This window comes from Alexandromys fortis, unplaced genomic scaffold (genome assembly GCF_014885135.2).
Source record: "Alexandromys fortis isolate MF-2015 unplaced genomic scaffold, M_Fortis_MF-2015_v1.1 scaffold_58, whole genome shotgun sequence".
NCBI lineage: Eukaryota > Metazoa > Chordata > Mammalia > Rodentia > Cricetidae > Alexandromys > Alexandromys fortis.
In genome coordinates, this window is record NW_026067940.1 from 7,117,667 (window position 1) to 7,137,542 (window position 19,876).

General features: G+C 48.1%; 1 protein-coding gene across 1 annotated transcript in view; it reads right to left on the reverse strand.

The window, feature by feature from the left end:
- Positions 1-11,978: 11,978 nt before the first annotated feature.
- The window catches only part of Rab7b (RAB7B, member RAS oncogene family), a 23,638-nt gene continuing 15,740 nt past the window's right edge, over positions 11,979-19,876 (reverse strand). The window contains exon 6 of the mRNA XM_050147838.1: positions 11,979-17,100. Coding sequence (XP_050003795.1) covers positions 17,023-17,100 — 78 coding nt within the window. The 3' untranslated portion in view covers positions 11,979-17,022. The remainder of the gene's footprint in view (positions 17,101-19,876) is intronic.

The following is a 19,876-nucleotide window of genomic DNA, read 5'->3' on the forward strand; positions in this document are numbered from 1 at the left end:
AGCCAGTGCAGGGTACCTGGACATCACTCAGGAGGAAGTTTGATTGGAACTATTTTTTATCTGGAAGTCAGTGGCTAGTAGCTTCACTCCATCCTCAGAAGGGGGTGGGAATTCACTCCATAGATAAGGTTGAATTGCAGCAAAGCCAGGGTACTGGACTCAGGTTGCCTGCCTTGGAGTTCCCAGAGGTGGGATGGGCTGGTACACACGGAAGCCAGCTGAATCCGGGAGTCTGGTCTGTAGGGCTGATGAGTCAGAGCAGCGCTGCTGTTCAACCAAAAGCTCCAGGAGTACTGGAGGTGTGAGGCGCTCAGGGGCTTCCGGGAGCTACAGGGAAGCAGAGATTGTGGAACACAGGGAAACCTTATAGATCACCAAGGTCTCTCTCTCTCAGGGCAGAAATCAGCCATTGCTCTGCCTTTGCCCTATTTTACACAGTGCCCAGGTATCTTTATGAATGAGACATTCAGACTGTTTGGTGTCCCGGGATTGAGTGAACCATCTATCCTGTAGAAACTGGCCATATCAGTCAGGCTGTATCTTTTTGTCTCTTCTTTGAGACCTTTCCCTCCTCTGGCCCCTGGGTTGGGGATGGTAGAAGAGCCTTCCACCCTTCTGTGGTGGCCAACACCAGGGTCTTGACTCTATACTGTACCCGCCTCTATTCACCTGTTATGGGTTTCTTAGCTCTCACCAGGCCCTTTGGCTTCCTAGCCCAGGATTGTCAGCCTTCTCTGGGGGCTTGGTTAGAATGAGGGGGGGCAGTCCTCACTCCAGCACCATGCAATCCATGGGGTATGGGGCTTAGGAGCCTGGATTCTAATAAGTTCCTCAGAATTCTTAGGAACAATCCAGTCTCCAGCCACTGCATGAGATCATGTCACTGCTACGCTCTGGAGAGGATTGGTGGCCTCGGATGCCGGGAAGGAGTCTGGGTTGGTGGCAGTGAGATAAGGCTGGTTGCATGAGCAGAAACCCAGGCAGGAAGGCATTTCCCTGGACTGATGCCCTTGGAGCTAACAACCGCTTTCTCACCTCTGGGTCTGGTGTGTTCCTGCCCCCACTCTCAAGGGCTCTCTCCCATCTCAGGCCAACCAGGAATGCAGAGTTCATGTCCAAAGAGGAAACCTGAGGAAGGGCCTGGATGTGGGCCAAAGGAGAGTAAGGAAGGAGGGAAGGTTCTGTTTTAGGGTTACTAACCCCAGAAAAGAAAGAGGGGCTCTTTATCACCATCCTAGAACTTGGGGAAAACTTGTTAGACTTCTGATCAAATATTTGGAGACGAAAAGTTGGCTGAAAGGAAAGAGACTCCATGAGAAGGGACTTGTGAGGCCCTGACCCTGGTCGAGGAAGATGACTATGGAAGCTTCTAGTCTTGGGTTTTTGAGGCTAGTTTTTTCAGCTGTTACTCAATATGCTTAGGGTCTGCTAATGCCTGGTTCCTAGTCAGTACAGGGGTTAGAACCATGAACATGGACACTGGATCGTTCTTTCATATGCCGAAGGTCACAAAGAAGGTCATAGCCTGCCTACCTAGCCAGCCTCCTTGTCCCTATCCAGCTATCTGGCTGGCATGCACAGGTGCAGCTCTTGCTCAAGCCTGGCTTGAGCCCCAAGGGGAGTGTTGTTGTGAGAAGAGGAGAAGATGTGTTGGGGGTTGGATGGGAATGGGAGGCAGTGCTTAGCAGGCTAGAAAGCCCTTCAGTGGAGTTCCTTTCCTCCTTGAGGTCCCTGTGTGTGCCAACTGCCTCCATGGCTCATACACACATCTAGAAAGCTGACTGGCTGCCAGTCTTCTAGTATGTCACCGCATTTCCACAGGAGCCTCCCACATGACTCAAAGGCCTGTCATGTGGCCAAGCTGAACAACCCAGGATGTCACTGGCGCTCTGATGGTCTTGTCAGGGAAAGCAGGAGTTTCAGTCCTATTGGTCAGGCCTATGAAGTATTCCTTTTAGCCTCATGGCTCCCATAGACACCTTGGTCCTCATTGGAAACCTGACCTCTCAGGTGCTCAGCTCAGGCCCACAGATAGTGAAGACTATCTCTGAGCACACCAACCCACATTTGTTTTCAGTGTGTCTGTAGACCAGCACCCCTGTGGGAGTAACACAGAAAGGGTGTCTGCTGTCACCTTATAGAGTGGCCTGAAACTGTTTACATGAAGCAATGAAAGAATGATTCAAAGCCAGGCCCAGGGGAATGGGAGTAGAAACTCGGGTATTTCAAGCCTGTGTCCAACGGTTTCTGAGTCACTGGTAACCTCAGAAAAGTTCTGGAACCCCTGGGTTCTCCTTCTTCAAAATGAGGAGACGATGTGTAGCTCCCAAAGTGTGGCAGTGGAGAGGGGAGGGCAGACCAGGCGCTGGGAGCTTGATGTACGTCACCTTGTGCGAGCCTCCCAGCCTGTGAAGCAACACCGCCGTTAGCGTTGTTTCAAAGGAAGACGCTTACGTGAAGAGAGCTGAGTAACTTTCCAGTCAGGGTTATACTTAGCTCCAGCCTGGCAAAGTCCTTCCTTTGGTAGCTGGGAAGTGAAGCCACAGGCAGGGCAGCATGGCCTAACTGTGGCTCTCAGGCCCTCAAACTTCCTGGAGACTGGTCCCACCCATGTCCTCTCACACAGCGCCTGTGACAAGGCAGCAGCTGGGTGACTGAAGAACCGTTCTGTTTCTCTTCACGAGGCTGCTCACCCCGAGCCAGGTGCCAGGCTGTGCCCTCTGCGTTACACGCCTGCTCAACCCCACACGTCCACTTCGCCCTTCAGAACATCCGCTCCCGCTGTTTGTCCAGCGCTGCTCTTGCCTTTGGCACAGGAAGGAATGGAGGCTGGAGTTGGTTCTGAGACTCACACAGGGACCTGCGGTTGGGACAGTGCTGTGCCTACCAACTGAGATGTCTATGGAAGGCCGGGTCCTTCTCCTAGGGCCATGACCCAACACCATTGGAGTAAGGATTCTGAGGACCCAGAAACAGGGCATAGCCAACGTTGGATGAGGTGGGCCATCTACTCTTCTCTCACTCATTAACTCATTCATTCACGCGCTCATTCATTAGTTCACACACTCACCCACTTGAAAGAACTCACTCTTCATTTGGTCTGCACTCACACCTTCCTCACACACTCATTCTCATCATGTTAGCCCTGCTTTTCCGCCATGTTGAGGATCTGTGCTAGCTGTGTAGACACAGTATTGGACTGTACACGGGAGCTCAGAGGTTAGGGCACTGACCTCGAACAGAAAGCAGGAACTGAGTGGCAGTTACAATAATAGATAAGAGGACTGAAGGACACCTACATTTTTGGAAGCTAGGATGCCCCTTCAGGAGATCTTCGGGTGAGGTTTGAGCTAAGACTAGAAGCGTGCGTAAAGGGGCTTCTGCAAAGCCGAGGCTGGGAGACGAGAATGTTCCCAGCGGGCAGTGGAGTGACAGCAGGCTGCTACTGTCTTCTCAGTGCCGTCCTAGCCTCTCACCTTTGACCTTTTTGGATTCTAGGCACTTGTGATCTGGGTTCACCCTCAGGGCATGCAGCTCCCATTTCCTCTCTAGTGGGTAGCCCTGGGGTGTGGGCACCATTGCAGCTGCTCTGCCCACTGCCCTGTAATCTCCGATGTTCATTCCCTTGGGCGGTAACTGGAGAAGAGGTGGCAGGTGACAGAGGAAGCTGTGAGGGACATCCTGGCACTGGGTCTGTCCTGGAGACCATGGAAAGCCTTTGTCCTGGGGGCCTGTAATGGGTTTCAGGAGAGAGTTTCAATATTTGATGCAAACAGAGACAACAAAGGATGTGGAGGGGCCATTGTGAGCTGACCAAAGAGAGCTTGATCCTCCTGTTGGGAGGGATTCAAGTGGTTGGAGGGCGCTGGGGGGTTACTGTGTACCAGCAATTGTGAGAGATAAAGGTGAGGAAGGGAGACAATCCCTCCACAGAGAGAGGCAATGGGGGGCACTCCCTGGAAGGTAGGGGACAGTGGAAAGGGATGGCACCTGTCTCAAGCCCAGAGACACAGGTGACACACCCCTGGGCTCCATGCCTGCAACAGCAGCTCTCTCCGTGAAATCTGGGTTGGTTTGTCGGCTGTCCTTTGAGGGGTCACTTGTGCCTGGATATGCAAATGAGAACGAAGGTCAGCCAGGACTCTCGGCCTTTTTCCCCTCTGCCGCCCTCCAGCTCTTTCTTGATCTCCTTCAGATCTGGGGCCAAGAGACTGGAAAACAGCTGCCCTCGTCTGCTATTAGCATAAAGGCTTGTGTTGCAGGAGTCTATTCTTAGCTCTTCCCTCCCTCAAATCTGCCCAATTATCTCAGCTGAGGCAAAAATGTTCTGCTCAGTCACCAGGACAGAATCTTTGCTAGAGGTAGTTGGTAGAGGGGTTTCCCTAAGTCCCTTCCAAGGGTGGGTGGGTTACCGGAGAGTGAAGTAGAACAAAGGAAGACCGATAGTCTCAAATCTTCAAGCTTTTCTTTGCATTAGCTTTGTGGTCTCCAGCTGGAATTGACTCATCTCTAGACTGCCTCAGGGGTTAAAAATTTGGGGGGTTGTAAATAAAGAGACAGAATTGTAGCTGGTTTGCATAAATTTGCATAATACTGTATAATTTGCTCTGTTTTCTAGAAAATTTCCAATTCAACGTTTTCCTTCCTAAGAGTCTTCTTTGTGGTAATTTTCTTTGGATTTAAAAAATTTTAGTTTATTTTTATTATAAGACACGGCCTTTCTTATCTCAGGCTGGCTTTGGGCTCGTGGTGCCTCAGTCTCCCAAGTGCTGGGAGTACAGGGATGTACCATCCTGTCAGATTTCTTCTAACTCTGGTTAGCTTCCTACAACGTCAAGTGTCTCCTGCCCTGTCGGGAGAGAGGACAGCAGGGATGTGATGAAGGGAATGGGAGGAGAAGGTGTGAAGGTATCTGAGTTGGAAAAGGGCGGCGTCTCAGGAATCCCCTGCAGTCCTAGGACACCAAGAATCCTGAGGCACGGGGGGGGGGGGGGGTAGGGAATGTTCTCAGGACCTCTTCCTTTTCCAGAGGCAGTCACACAAAATCCCCAGGAGCCCGACTCCCAGGCCTCACTGTGGCAGAGATCAGTCTACCTCTTGGATGCAGAACCCAGCTTCAGGGAGCAGGGGCTGACTTTCCCTGCACCTTCAAATGGCCCCACTGCCCCTGGCAGCAAAAGGACGCTCTCCCTGGACAGTGCGGTGGGAAGAACTCTCGCCCCTCTTACAGGGAAGGGCTGGAAATAGATCTGTTTTTTCTACTTACAGCCAATGACCATTGTATAGAAGATAAATGAGGCCTGTTTCAGCTGAAGAGAAACACCTGCCAGCTGAAGGACTTGTTCCAGCCCTTCTCCGCTTCCTCTCTGATTGCCTGGGAGCATCTCAAGCTCTCTCCTTCTTTCACTCACGTCATCATAACTATTGCTTGCACACTTCCATGCTAATTGAACCATTATAGTTATAATACCCACCAAAGCAATAACGTCCTGCTCAAATGTACACCAGGCCACATTGCTCCACTGTCGAGCTTCCTTCTCCCGTGCCCCAGGCCCTGTTGGTATATGGGTGCAGCCTTCCTCCTCACCTCTCTCCCTGTCCTCCCATTCTCCTATCCTCAGGGCACCCCCTGCTTGCCTGGGGGACTCCCCCAACAACTTCACATCTCAGGCCCTTTGCTCTTCGTCCAGGAAATCTTTTTATTATTATTAGTATTAGTATTTTTAATTGTTTTTATTGAGCTATACATTTTTCTCTGCTCCTCTCCCTTTTCTCTCCCCTCCCCTTCAACCCTCTCCCAAGGTCCCCATGCTCCCAATTTACTCAGGAGATCTTGTCTTTTTCTACTTCCTTGTATTAGATCCATGTATGTCTCTCTTAGGGTCCTCATTGTTGTCTAGGTTCTCTGGGGTTTTTTCATTGCTTTATGTCTAAAAGCCACTTTGAGTGAGTACATATGATATTTGTCTTTCTGGGTCTGGGTTACCTCACTCAATATGTTTTCTAGATCCATCCATTTGCCTGCAAAGTTCAAGATGCCATTATTTTTATCTCCTGTGTAGTATTCCATTGTGTAAATGTACCACTTTTTTCTTAGTGACTCTTTGGCTGAGGGGCACTTAGGTTGTTTCCAGGTTTTGGCTATGACAAACAGTGCTGCTATGAACATAGTTGAGCACATGTCCTTGTAGTACAATTGAACATTCTTTGGGTATATACCCAAAAGAGGTATTGCTGGGTCTTGAGGAAGGTTGTTTCCTAATTTTCTGAGAAATTGCCATACTGATTTCCAAAGCAGTTGTACCAGTTTGCACTCCCACCAGCAATGCAGGAGTGTTCCCTTTACCCCACAACCTCTCCAACATAAGTTGTCATCAGTGTTTTTGATCTTGACCACTTTTACAGGTGTAAGATGGAATCTCAGAGTGGTTTTGATTTGCATTTCTCTGATGGCTAAGGATGTTGAACATTTCCTTAAGTGTCTTTCAGCCATTTTAGCTTCCTATGTTGACAGTTCTCTATTTAAGTCTATACCCCATGTTTTTATTGGATTATTTGTTCTTTTGATGACCATTTTTTGAGTTCTTTGTATATTTTGGAGATCAGCCCTCTGTCTGATGTGGGGTTGGTGAAGATATTTTCCCATTCTGTAGGCTGCTGCTTTGTCTTGTTGACCATGTCCTTTGCTTTACAGAAGCTTCTCAGTTTCAGGAGGTCCGATTTATTAATTGTTTCTCTCGGTGTCTGTGCTACTGGGGTTATATTTAAGAAGTGGTCTCCTGCACCAATGAGTTCAAGTGCACTTCACACTTTCTCTTCTATGAAGTTCAGTGTGGTTGGTTTTATGTTGAGGTCTTTGATCCGTTTGGACTTGAGTTTTGTGCATGATGATAGATATGGATCTGTTTTCATTCTTCTACATGTTGATATCCAGTTATACCAGTACCATTGTTGAATATGCTTTTTTGTCATTTTATATTTTTTGCTTCTTTGTCAAAAATCAGGTGTTTGTAGATGTGTAGATTGGTATCTGGGTCTTCGATTCAATTTCATTGGTTCTCCTGTCTGTTTTTAAGCCAGAACCAGGCTGTTTTCAGTACTGTAGCTCTGTAGTAGAGTTTGAAGTCAGGGATTGTGATGCCTCCAGAAGTTCTTTTATTGCCCAGGATTGTTTTGGCCATCCTGGGTTTTTGCTTTTCCATATGAAGTTGAGTATTGTTCTTTCAAGGTCTGTGATGGGACTTTGATGGGCAATGCATTGAATCTGTAGACTGCTTTTGGTAGAATTGCCATTTTTTTCTATGTTAATTCTGCCTACCCAAGAGCATGGAAGATCTTTTCATTTTCTGGTGTCTTCTTCAATTTCTTTCTTCAAAGATTTAAAGTTCTTTTCATATAGGTCTTCCACTTGTTTGGTTAGAGTTACTCTGAGATATTTTATGCTATTTGTGGCTATTGTGAAGGGTGATGTTTTTCTGATTTCTTTCTCAGCCCATCTGTGTACAGGAGGGCTACTGATTTTTTTAAAGTTAATCTTGTATCCTGCTACATTACTGAAGGTGTTTATGAGTTGTAGAAGTTTCTTGGTAGAATTTTTGGGATTGCTTGTGTAAACAACTATCATGTCGTCAGCAAATAGTGAGAGTTTGACTTTTTCTTTTCTGATTTGTATCCCCTTGATCTCCTTTTGTTGTCTTACTGCTCTAACTAGGACCTCAAGTACTATATTGAATAGATATGGAGAGAGTGGACAACCTTATCTTGTTCCTGATTTCAGTGGAATCGCTGTAAATTTCTCTCCATTTAGTTTGATGTTGACTGTTGGCTTGCTGTATATTGCCTTTATTATGTTTAGTCATGTTCCTTGTATCCCTGCTCTCCCCAAGACCTTTATCCTGAAGGGATGTTGTATTTTGTCTAAGTTTTTTTTCAGCATCTAATGAGATGATCATGAGGCTTCCCCCCCCCCCCAGTTTGTTTATATGGTGGATTACATTGACAGATTTTTGTATGTTGAACCATCCCTGCATCTCTGTGATGAACTTGACTTGATCATTGTGGATGATTTTTCTGATGTGTTCTTGGATTCTGTGTGCCAGTATTTTATTGAGTATTTTTGCATTAATGTCCATGAGTGAGATTGGTCTGTAATTCTCTTTCTTAGTAATGTCTTTGTGTGGTTTGGGTATCAGGGTAATTGTAGCCTCATAAAAAGAGTTTGGCAATGTTCCTTCTGTTTCTATTATGTGGAAAAATTTGAGGAGTATTGGTATTAGTTCTTCTTTAAAAATCTTGTAGAATTCTGCACTGAAAGCATCTCTCCAGGAAATCTTGAAGGCAATGTCTCCTCATCTGCTCAGGGCTTAGCAATGATATTCCTTGGTCCCAGAGTCCTTCTTTAGCTCCCAGCCTAGGTAGGACCCCCAGTTTATACAGCGACACCTGTCTTACTTATGTGGTGACCCATCCATCTATGTGACTTTTCCTGTGGCCAAAGACTTTGCTGCTTTGTTCATTAGTGTCTCCAGTCTCTGACACAAAACATTAGAATGCAGCAGAAGTTCAAACACACACACACACATACACGCGTGCACACACATACATACACACACACACATACACGCGTGCACACACACACACACCCTCATTGAGACAGTATCTTGATATTTAGCTCAGGCTAGGCTTGAACTTTGATCCCCCTTCCTCATCCTTCCAGCACTGGAATTACTGGTATGCATCACTACACTTACCTAAGGAATGCTTGATGGTTGAATGAAAAAGTGTGAATGAGTTTGGCTAGGTGACAGATCAAAGATTTTAGAGTCGGAGTTATAGCAGTGACTGTGTCACTCCCTGATGGACAGTCATGGGCAAGTCATTCACTTCTCTCAGCCTCCGTTCCTCCCTTGACAGGGACAGTATTAACTTCCATGTTGAAAATCAATGCCAGCACCTTGCCCGTGTCTGTCAGTGCCAGACACTGGTAGGAGTTGATGAAATGGTTGTCATGAATGTAACAAGTACACAGTACTTCATACTTACTACACAAGCATCTGTTCTGCCCCAGATATCCAGTTTGTCGAATGACACAGAGATCTGTAAGCCATGAAGAGATCGTGGTGGTATAGATGACCAAATACACAAGAACAAAGTGGTACGTCCATCGAATTCTAGAATCTACCCCCTGGACCAGCACTTTACAGTTTACAGACCTAGCTCAGTACATTACCTCCTGAGTTGCTGAGGTCAGCAGGACAGAGAGCAAAGGCTGAAGAGGTGGCCCAGGGTGACACTTCTCCCTTGTTCTGCCATTGTCCCTCTGGCTCCTCTTTCCTAGCCCTCCAGCATGTGGGGCCCTGTGTGGTTGCAGGAGCAGCAGCTCCAGGGCACTCTGCCCCTTGCATGCTTCCTGCTCCAGCTCTTCCTCCACAAACCCTCTATTAGTCTACGGAGGAAAACAAATGAAGTTAGAAGGAAGAAGCAGTTGCTGGGCTTCCAGCCTCTCAATCGGGAGGCACATTAGTGAGGGAGGGACTCAGCCCTGCCACACACGAACTGTGCAAACTCCAGGAAGTTACTTGGCTTCTCTGTGCCCCACTTCCCCCACCTGCTTATCGGATGATGATACACCTAGTTCTTGCACTGTTGTGAGGCTTGCTCAGAACAACACCTGGTGCATACAATACATTCAGCGTGTATTTGATCCCCAAATTACTACTGCAATCCCAAACCTAGTGTTCTTTTTCCATAACCTAAGGAAGAAAGTTCATGGATTCTCAATTGCCAGCATGTTCACAATTTTGCATATATACTTATATCCATATACACATGTATATAGAATGTATATAAGAATACGTAGTATGGATGTGTGTGTATATATGTATATACTAATATAAAATCTTTAGAGGGCCTTGTGCAATCAGCAAGAAATAGTCATCATCCTTTCACAGAGCAGAAAACTGAAGCAGGGAATGACGAGGCTATTCAAGGTCACACAGGTGTAATTTAGGAGGAAGCTGCTTTGCTCACGACTCTGTAGGTAAGTCCCTATTCATATCTGCTCTGAAATAGGAGGTACTCCAGCCTTTACCAGATTTGCAAAACCATTTAATTTCCTCTAAGCATGCACGATTAATATAAGCAAGACCAAGGCTCCTGGTGATTTAGCCTTGAGGAAAACTACTGATCCCAGAAGGTCCACTTGGAGCTCCCTTGCAGCCAACCGATGCTCTTTCCTTCCAATAAGCAGCTGTTTTGGATGCAGGTCTGGGCCAGGAGTCATGGGGAGAGGGGAGACAATGATAATTTTCCCACGGGGATTTATGGTCTAGTGTAGAAATGGGGGGGCATGCTGTATCTTCTTAGGGCTGGGATCCTCAGGTTCAGGATTCTGGGAGACGGTGGGTATGAAGCACACTCTGATTTCAAGTTGTCACAGTGCCGTCAGAGGACTTGAACCCCAGAGGTATCCAGGGGAGAAGGAGTGGATCTCGGAAAAGAATCCATGGAGGCATTCATCTGTTCGCTCATTCGTTCATTCGTTCATTCATTCATTCATTCATTCAACCTTTGTTTGTTGTGCCCTTGGTGGACAGTGGAGATCTGAGCTTATGGCTGAAGTCACAAACATCTTTTTTTTTTTTTTAAATTAGAGAGTGTTAGTTTCCGTAATCAAACCCAAATAGCTAAGACACATACTAAACACAATATATTACTCTCCATACATAGACTTAAAACAAGTGCCGCCAGCAAACCTGGGTGCAGGGGTGTATGTCTTCAGCCCCAGCACCTGTGGGGCAGAGGGAGGCAGGTTTCTGTGAGTTTGAGACTAGGCTGGTCTACAGAGTAAGGCCCAGGACAGTCAGGGTTACACAGTTAGACTCTGTCTCAACAAAACCAAGCAAACCCGAATTACGTGCCCCCATAATTGTTTATCACGACTGGTTGTTGAACACCTACTATGTGGTAGTCATGTCGCACACCGGGCTGTGTGACTCCTAAGGTTAGGGTGTGGTGTAGGTTTGGAAATTGGATTATTTGAGTCATGAAAAGATCTGTGCACTAACACCCACCCATGATACACAGCTTCATGATAAAATGACCTCATCACCAGCTGAAGTGATACGGTATTTCCACTCGGCCACGTCACCTCGCCGGACTCTTAGTCCCATGGCCTGCTCCCCCTTCTCTGACCCCCACTGGCATTTTGGGTACACAACTGCCTTAATTTTATGTTTAGGTTTTTGCTTTGCCACATATGTTTTTGGCCCACAAGAGAGAAGACCCCATTTAACTTTGCTTGGCCTGGACGTGACTGCGGCATTTTACAATGTGTCTTCTCAGCCTGCTGTCCTCCTCACTCTCTGAGGGTCACACATCCGTGCCCGTGGGAATCCTCTGTTCATTCCCTCAGCGTGGAATTTCACGAGGGCTAGATCACATTTTATCCATCTGGTTTTCTCCAGAAGGTTATCTAGATTATTTCCTTTTTTTTTTTTCTTTTTCTTTTTCTGTTACAAACAAGGCCGCAAAAGAAACTCTTGATCCCGTCCTTAGAGTACCCAGCAGAAGTGTTGTGTGTGCAGGGGGACCTCTTGCGCCTTTGGGCCCATTTTGCTTAATACAAACTAAAAGTCGTTGTACCTGTTTCCGTTTAAAACTGGGGGGAGGAGGCAGCTGGAGAGGTGGCTCAGCAGTGAAGAGCACTTGCTGCCCTTGCAGAGGACCCGTGTTCACGCACAGCGCCCACAACCTTTCGTAACTCAAGTTCCAGGCCATCTGACGCCCTTTTCTTCTCCACGGCACTGGGCACACGTGTAGTGCCTGAACGCGTGTGCGCACACACACACACACATACACACACACACACCACACACACCACACACACACACACACACACACACACACACACACACACAGACAGTACCCGTATATGCAAAGCAAACAAATATTTAAAAATTAAACAAAACAGGCCAGGCGGTAGTGGTGCACACCTTTAATCCTAGCACTCCGGAGAGAGTGGCCTCTGTGACTTGGAGGCCAGCCTGGTCTACAAAGTGAGTTCCAAGACAGCCAGCGCTGTCTTGAAAAACAAAACAAAACAAGACACACATTAAACAAAACTGAAGGAAATTCTTCTGAAGGGCTACTTTGGGCTTCGGTTAGGGGGCTCCAAGGTGTTGACCGGCTAGCTGTCCTGAGACTGACCTTGGGAGATATCGCTGCCTGTCGTTTACCTGGTAGTTCAGAGCACGGCACACTTTTGATAGTTTATCTCAGCTGAGCCTCTGAGGTCGGAAACACGTGCTGTTATTGACTGACCCTTGGGAGAAGAGAAATTGACTTCTGGTCTGACACAGGAGAACGGAGTAAGACCGAGGCAATCCTTGTGTTCTTTCTAATTAGAATTCAGTTCCTCAGCTTTGGCATCAAGGCCATGGCTAAGTCTCGGTGGATCCTGGCCTCTCCTCTCTCTGGTTCTTTTCCCCTCCACTCTCCCACCAATGGTTATTTCTTTCCTTTTGATTTTTGGTTGAGTAACACATTCAAAGAGTTGGAAATGCAAATGAAGGACTGTACTTTGTAAAGACTCGATCCTACTTGCCCGGACTCGCCTATGAAAGGTAACCCACTTTTATTAATTTCTCACCTGTTCTTCTAGAATTCTCGTTATGTAAAAGCTTTTTCTATGATAGACTAGATAAGGTATTACATACATGATTCTGAATTTTCAAGTATCCACACACCATGGGTTAAGAATAGCTGTGTGTGATTGTACACGCAAGACCAAGCTAGCCAATAGCCCAGCGAGGATGGGGCGGGGCAGGGCTCCTGAAATCCCATCACTCTAGGTAGGCAGTTGGTGACTGCTGGGGGGAGGGAGTGGAGCTAATTTTCTCCCAGGATGTAGCTACTAGGAGGCTGCCCTTCCACAGGGGCAGCACTAGAGGGACTCAGAGGATTTGAGAAAGAAAGCACATGAGGAGAGAATGCTAGGGGTGAGACACAAGGGAGGAGTGGAAGGCGAGGGGTGGGGGTTGGGTTTCATCAAAACACATTATCTGAGTGCATGAAATTCTTAAACAAAAAACCAGAAATGTTGAAAAACAAAGTAATAAGTTTTTGGTCCTCATCAAATTTATTTAATTAAAAATAACTATGCAGCAGTCCGTTATCTCTGACTAATATTCATTTATCCTCTCCTGTCTACCTATCTATAAAGCTGAGTGCTAAGGGGAGGATTTAAAATGATGCAACGAAACAGCCCTTCCCTAGGGACTGGGAGCCTGAGAGGCAGAAAATATCAAGTTCAGGGCTATGTATCAATAATAACAACAAAAGACAAAACCCACAAGCTCCAACTCAAATAGCAAAAAGTACCCCTTCTTCCCAAACAAAAACAAAAGTAGGCCCTGCCTTCAAGGAGACTGCAGAGGAAGCATAACAAACAATAACAAGTTCTGTGCATTCCAGAGCTACAGAGTCCCAATGGCTCTCAGCACTGCTCTGGACCCAGGAGACGAGGGTAAATAAAAGCCATGGAAGTCCCCTCTGTGGCTCTGGTGTAGCTGACATTGGTCACAGTGAGAGAACAGGGAGGTTGTTATGGCCTCTGCCAGACTTGTCTATAAACATGGCTGCACCGTGGGTGCCAGGCCAGGTGTCTGACTGTAGGCCGAGCTTGAGAAGCTACCTGTGACTGAGGGATAGACAGGCCACCAGCTAGGCAGAGGCGGAAGAGCTCTGTTATAGGGAAGCAAACGGCAGGGAAAACGGGCATTTCCCCAAGTCCTCTTGGGCAGTCTGGGGCCTAGTATCCAAGCCTTGTTTGTTTGATAAGATTTGACTTTGTTTCTTCCCAAGTCCCCAGAGTATACGGCACAGGAATACTAGCCTGGGCTCTCACCCTTCAGCAGCCGCCCAGGGGTGCTTGGCTGAGCCACCTGTGGTGAGCAGGGGCAATGGGATCAATAGGAAAAAGACTCAGGTCTTTTCCTTGAAGGGACAGTAATAAAGAGGGCCTGGGATGTCTGTCACAACCCCCTACCTGGGCCTCCTGTGGGTGCCACTGCGGTGGGCCAAAGTTCCTGTGCTTGCTGGCATGGATACTAAGAGCTGGTCTCGAACTCAGAGTCACGGTAGGGTGTGGCAGCCCACAAGGAGCTATTATTTTGGCTCTGTTTGTGAGCTCAGTTACTCTGCCCCGAGGACTGGTCGGCACATCGCCTAGCTGTGACAGAATAGTTGTGAGTCTCCAGGCCTACAGGTCCCCACTCTCTGACTCTGAAGAGAACACAGAATGTGTGCCCTGGGCTCTGTGAGGCTGTAGCCGAGCCTCCCCTTTTAGCATCAAGGTGTCCAAAGCTCTTTCACGCCAGCTGAGAGCTCATTGCGGTCTCAGGATCACTTCGTGGGTGGGTGGCCTGTCTTCAGGAGGACTCGCCTTTCATGTCTGGTGCTGTTGCTGCTGTTTTGAGATTATTAGTTTTTGAACAAGCTCATTTCATTACAATGACCAGGAAACGGTGCAGCATTTGTTGGGCGCTTACCCTGGTGCCTGTTGTTGTTTTCTGAGACAATGTTTCTCTGTAACTCTAGCTGTCCTGGGACTCACGATGGGCCTTGAGCTCAGAAATTAGCCTGACTCTGCCTCCCACGTGCCGGAATTAAAGGCTTGCACCACCATGCCCAGCTCTTTTTTTTTTTTTTAATTAAAAAATGAACGCCATAGTTTCTCCTTATCCAAGGACGTACTCCTGGACCCACCACAGATGCTGAAAGTCACAATCCACGCATGCCTATGACCAAGCTTAGTGAATAAATTAGGTATGGCAAGAGATGAGCAATAATTGATAAGAAAATAAATAATTATGAGCCTGTACAATAATAAAAAAGATGCAGACATGTATTTGAAAAATACTGTTCATTCTCAACCTTATCCTTCTGTGGTAACACGGGCTGCACCGTATCTGTGTGTTGAGATAAGTGGGCTGAGTGACACAGGCCTTGTGACATAACTGTAGGCTGCTGTGGCAGCTGAGACAGCGGCGAGGTGACTGGCGTAGGTAGCACACACTGTAGATACCCTGAATAGAGGGACGGCTGGCCTGGGTAGGAGGGCACAGGCGTTAATCGAAGGACATGTGATTTGGAAGTTGTAAGTTACTTATTTCTGAAATTTACTATTAATATTTTTGGCCCCCAGATGACCACGGGTAACTGAGACTGCCACCAGGAAGGACTGTTGTTCCCCAAGGGGTAGAATCAAAGGACACACTTGCTAGCTGTACATTTAGCTACAGTCCATATGGTCACTCTGTGAAGCTAGTGTGGATGCACACCCTCACACACACCACACATCCCTTCCCAGTCTGACTCCCAGGAGAGCCACATGTGTGCGCGCATGTGTGTGCATGTAAGTGTGTGCATGTGTATGCGTGTATGTGTGTGTGCGTGTACATGTGTGTGCATGTGTGCGTGTGTATGTGTATATGCATGTGTATGCGTGCACATGTGTATGCGTGCATAGCATTCATCTCTGAAGGACACAGACGGTGCTGTGCTACGGGCACATTTTGTTCCTGTGCCTGCTGCCCACGGTGGTTTGCGTTATACTCCAGAACTAGGCGTGGGTGGACGGGGCCCTCGAGTCCCTGGTTAGTGCCCTGATCCTCTCAGTGAATCTTTGGAGTCAGGTGCTTCTTCCTATAGTTTCAGATTAACACGTTAGTCCTCCCTGGGACTCAGGAAGCAGACTCCCGTGGAGACAGGAAATGCCCGTGGTAGGCATGGGGCATGAAACTGACATTGGAAAACCCTATAAAGGTTCATCCTGACTGCCTCCTTCAGACTGGGCCACCCTATCTGTGGTGTGAAGCCAGAAGAAAAGCAGGTTCTAACCTTGAAATGTGCGGGGCACAGAATCTGTATGCTCTCCAGGTACCTCGCTCTGGGATTTGTCTCTGATTTTGATTGGTTGCCTGAATCAAGGATCCTGAAGGATTTACTCAGAACATTTGAATTCTTACTCAACAAACCCAGGTTCGACATCCCCAGAGCCTGGGAACAGCTTCAACCATCTACTTGACAGAAAACCAGCCTTTCAAGTGTCCCCAGAACAAACGCCACAGCCTGGGAGCAGAGGACACCTCTGCCCCCTGGTGGTCAGTCACCAAATCATCACGGAGCCCTCTGGGAGCAGGATTTCCTTGGACAGCAGCTTTGACACCGCAGGCAAAGACCTTTCATACGGAATACAGCATGCTGTCCATCACCTCAAGGCCTCATGGCTTCCTCTCCTGATAGGCTCTTCCTGTAGCTCATGCCATAGCTGTCAGTCCAACTGTCACCTCCACAGGAAAGCCCTCATGAACCCCTTTGTCTAAACAGCACCTCATTGCTCTGTCTGTCCTACTCCATGTCTGCTGACTCTATCTCTCCAGATTTCTTTGGGAAATCGGGACTCCCGTCTGTTGTATTGCTACCAATCCTCAGTGCAATGTGCATCAAAGGCATCAACAATACTTGCTGAAGGAGTAAATGAGTCTGTCCGCAGCAGCAAGTCCGCAGCACCTAAATGGATCTTCTAGTTGGGGACCTTGGGACGGCTCATCCAGCAGATGGATGCGCCGAGGCCTGCCTGGTCAGTTGTGGGAGTTGTTTGAGCACCTGGGAAGCAGGAACAATCATTTTTGTCTTGTGTCCTCAGTTCTCCCTGGAAGAAGCTGCGGGAAGAAGCTCGGTTTGTGTCCTGGCTCCTCAGCTTGGCCACTGAGGGAAGCAGGGCTGTAACGCAATCCTCTAGCTACAGGTCCGAGGGCTCAAGGACTGTAGAGATGAGCAGAAAGGACTGTGCCAGGGGAGAGGAGGCCGAAGAGCTTGAGCCGTTAAGAGTCCTGGATTGTGGCATTCTCTCTTGCTGCAGCCTCCGGGCTCGGTAGGGGCATGCAGGGGGCTGGTGGAGGTGAGGTTGCAGTCAGCGTCCTGCCCAACTGCCGGTGGGGCTGAGGACGAGCCCAGAAGTCAGCAGCATCTGCTCTTTGGCTGGCCTGGTGAGAGCTTGATGGAGTCCACAAGGTGACTCTCTACAGCGCCTTGGTACTGGGGAGGAAAGAGGAGTCACAGCCTGAGACCTAAAAACCCTGGCTTGTGGCTTCTCAGCGGGCCCCGAGAGCTGTGCCTTCCATCTTTTCTGTGATGTTATTGGGAAACCAAGGACCAGAAGGGAAGCCCGAGCCGTCCCACATTGTCCCTTTCCCTCCCTGTCCTGCTTCTTCCCAGGAGTCCAGAGAGTTTCTGTGGAAGGGCTACAGGAGCTCAGCCACCTGAATTCTAGTCTCAAAACTTCTCATTCCCCAAAAGGGACAACTGAGGTAACATTTGAGCTTTGGCAGAGATGGACAGCTGGCCCCTCATCTCTGATGGATACTTGTTCCCACAAACATTCCAATGCCTGTTATCGGAGGCTGTTAGTTTGTTTCTGGCTGCTCAGTCCCAAAATAATCACACAGAAGCTATGTTATTTGTAATATTGTTTGGCCAATAGCTTAAACATATTGCTAGCTAGCTGTTATATCTAGAATTAACCTGTTTCTATTATTTTATATTTTACCACAAGGCTCGTGGCCTACCAGCAAGGTTCCAGCTGGCAGCTTGCATCTTTCCCCGCTGGTGGCTACATGGCATCTCCTGACTCCGCCTTCTTTCTCCCAGCATTCAGCTTAGTATTCCTTGCTTAGCTCTACTCTGTCCTATCACAGGCCAAAACAGCTTCTTTATTCATTAACCAATAAAAGCAACACATAGACAAAAGTACTTCCCACACCAATACCCCCAATATTCTCTGTGCCCAGGGCCCTACCTGTCTCTTCTGGCATCTGAAGGAGCCTACCTGTCCCATGAGGTCCCCATCCCAGGTATAGGGAGACTTGCCTTACCAGTTCAGTGTCTCCATGCCAGCTTTTTCCTCTCTGCCAACTATCCAAACTCCTGCCCCCCAAAACACCAGAGAAGGCCCCTGCCCACCAACAAGCTCCTTGGTGCCCACCTGGCTTCCTTTTTAAGAACCTCCATCCTTTGCTTCCAGAGAAGGCTAAGATTTCTCCAAGGCCATGGATTCTTTCTTAATTTTTTAAAGTCAGGGTCTCCTTATGGTTGGAAATATCAACCCTCTGTCCTTTGCCTGGGCATTAGGGTCACAGGCTCTAAAGCCATGGGTAACACAGACAGAAAGGCTGCTGTTGCTGCTTCTGGATTTCTTTTTATTTTTTAATTGTGTGTACTGGTGTGAGCCTACATGTGGGTGTGTGCATACAGTGTTGAGTCTCAAAGGGGCAGAGTTCAGGGGTCAGATACCCTGGAGCTAGAGCTGTGGAAGCTGCGATCCACCTGACATGGGCACGAGACCCAAACCTGGGAAGAGCAGAAGGTTCTGTTAACCACTTCTGCTTCCCTCTGTTTCTCTCATGTGTCCCACTCCTGAGTCTGAGCGCTGTAGGGCCCCATTCTGAACCCCCGCGTGACAGCTCAGGGAATGTTTATGAGATGGGACGCTTTCATTCTATACACAGGGAATCAGGCTCAGGTCAGGCATATGTTTTGACAGGCATGCATGTGAAGTTACTAGGACAGGACCTTCTCCAGGTCAGTCTGATGGTGGACACCATGCCTATGACCTCCAGGCCCCAGCTCAGTCTCCTACACAAGTATCAGGAACTGCAGTGACTTGCCAAGCTCTTCTTTTGCAGAGAAAGGATGTTAGCTAGCACAAGCAGAACACGCACTGCCAATGACTTCACGTGATGAAAGTGACATTGTAGGAAGGATATATCTTAAATCCAATTTAATAGGAAGGGGAGGACACTCTCTCCCCTGAAGGACAGCTGATTCCTTGTGACTGTTTGGCAATAATTGCACCACATAACCCTGCTAAGTTCTGATAAGCTGTCCTGGCTAACGGTACAGGCACGCTCACCTGCACCTTGGGAACCTGCTTTCCTGCCTGTGGCAAAGCCACACTCGTGGGCCGTGCACTGAAATAGGTGCTCTCTGCTGTTCTTTCTCAGGAGGCAGTGTGAGCTGGAGGCTGACCTGAGGTCCAGCTGGGTCATGTGAACAGAGAAAGCTCTTAACTTCTCTTGTGCAGCTGCTGGAGGCAAATTCTGCTTGTCCCCAACAGGGTCTTGAGACCTTTTCTTCGGGACAACAAGGGTCATGCAGGCCGTCAGTCACTCACAATGAGGTCAGGGTGATGGCAGTCATTCAACTTAGGGGTGGCTCCAAGCTCCTAACCTCTCCTAGTTCATTTCCTCATTTAAAACCATTGCTCTGACAATGATTACTTTCTGTTTGGTTGAGACAGGGTCTCTCTGTGTAGCTCTGGCTGCCCTGGAACTCATCATGTAGACCAGGCTGGCCTCGAACTCACAGAGATCTGCCTGCCTCTGCTTTAATACCCAAGTACCGGTATTAAAGGCACATGACACTATGCCTGTTCCTTCTCTTAAGAAACCTCTCTTAATTCGAGTTGGCAGAATGAGGTAACCAGAAGATTTCCAAGTTGTGCCAAACTTTCAAACCCCCACATTGCAACATTAAAGTTGTGCCATTAGCTGGGCCTGGTGGCAGACACTTGTGACCCCAGCACTGTAGAGGTGGAGACAGGGAGGACTGAGAATCAGAGCTTAGTCTGGGCTGCAGAGTGAGACCTTGTCTCTAAAAACCAAATCAAAACACACAGAAGTGAGCTCACAATAGATCAGCCCCACTGTCTCCGTGGGTGGGTGCACCCCTCGTGGTCCTGACTTCTTTGCTCATATTTTCCCTCCTTCTGCTCCTTGGGAACCCTGACTGCCCTTCAGACTGGAGAGGGAGGGGG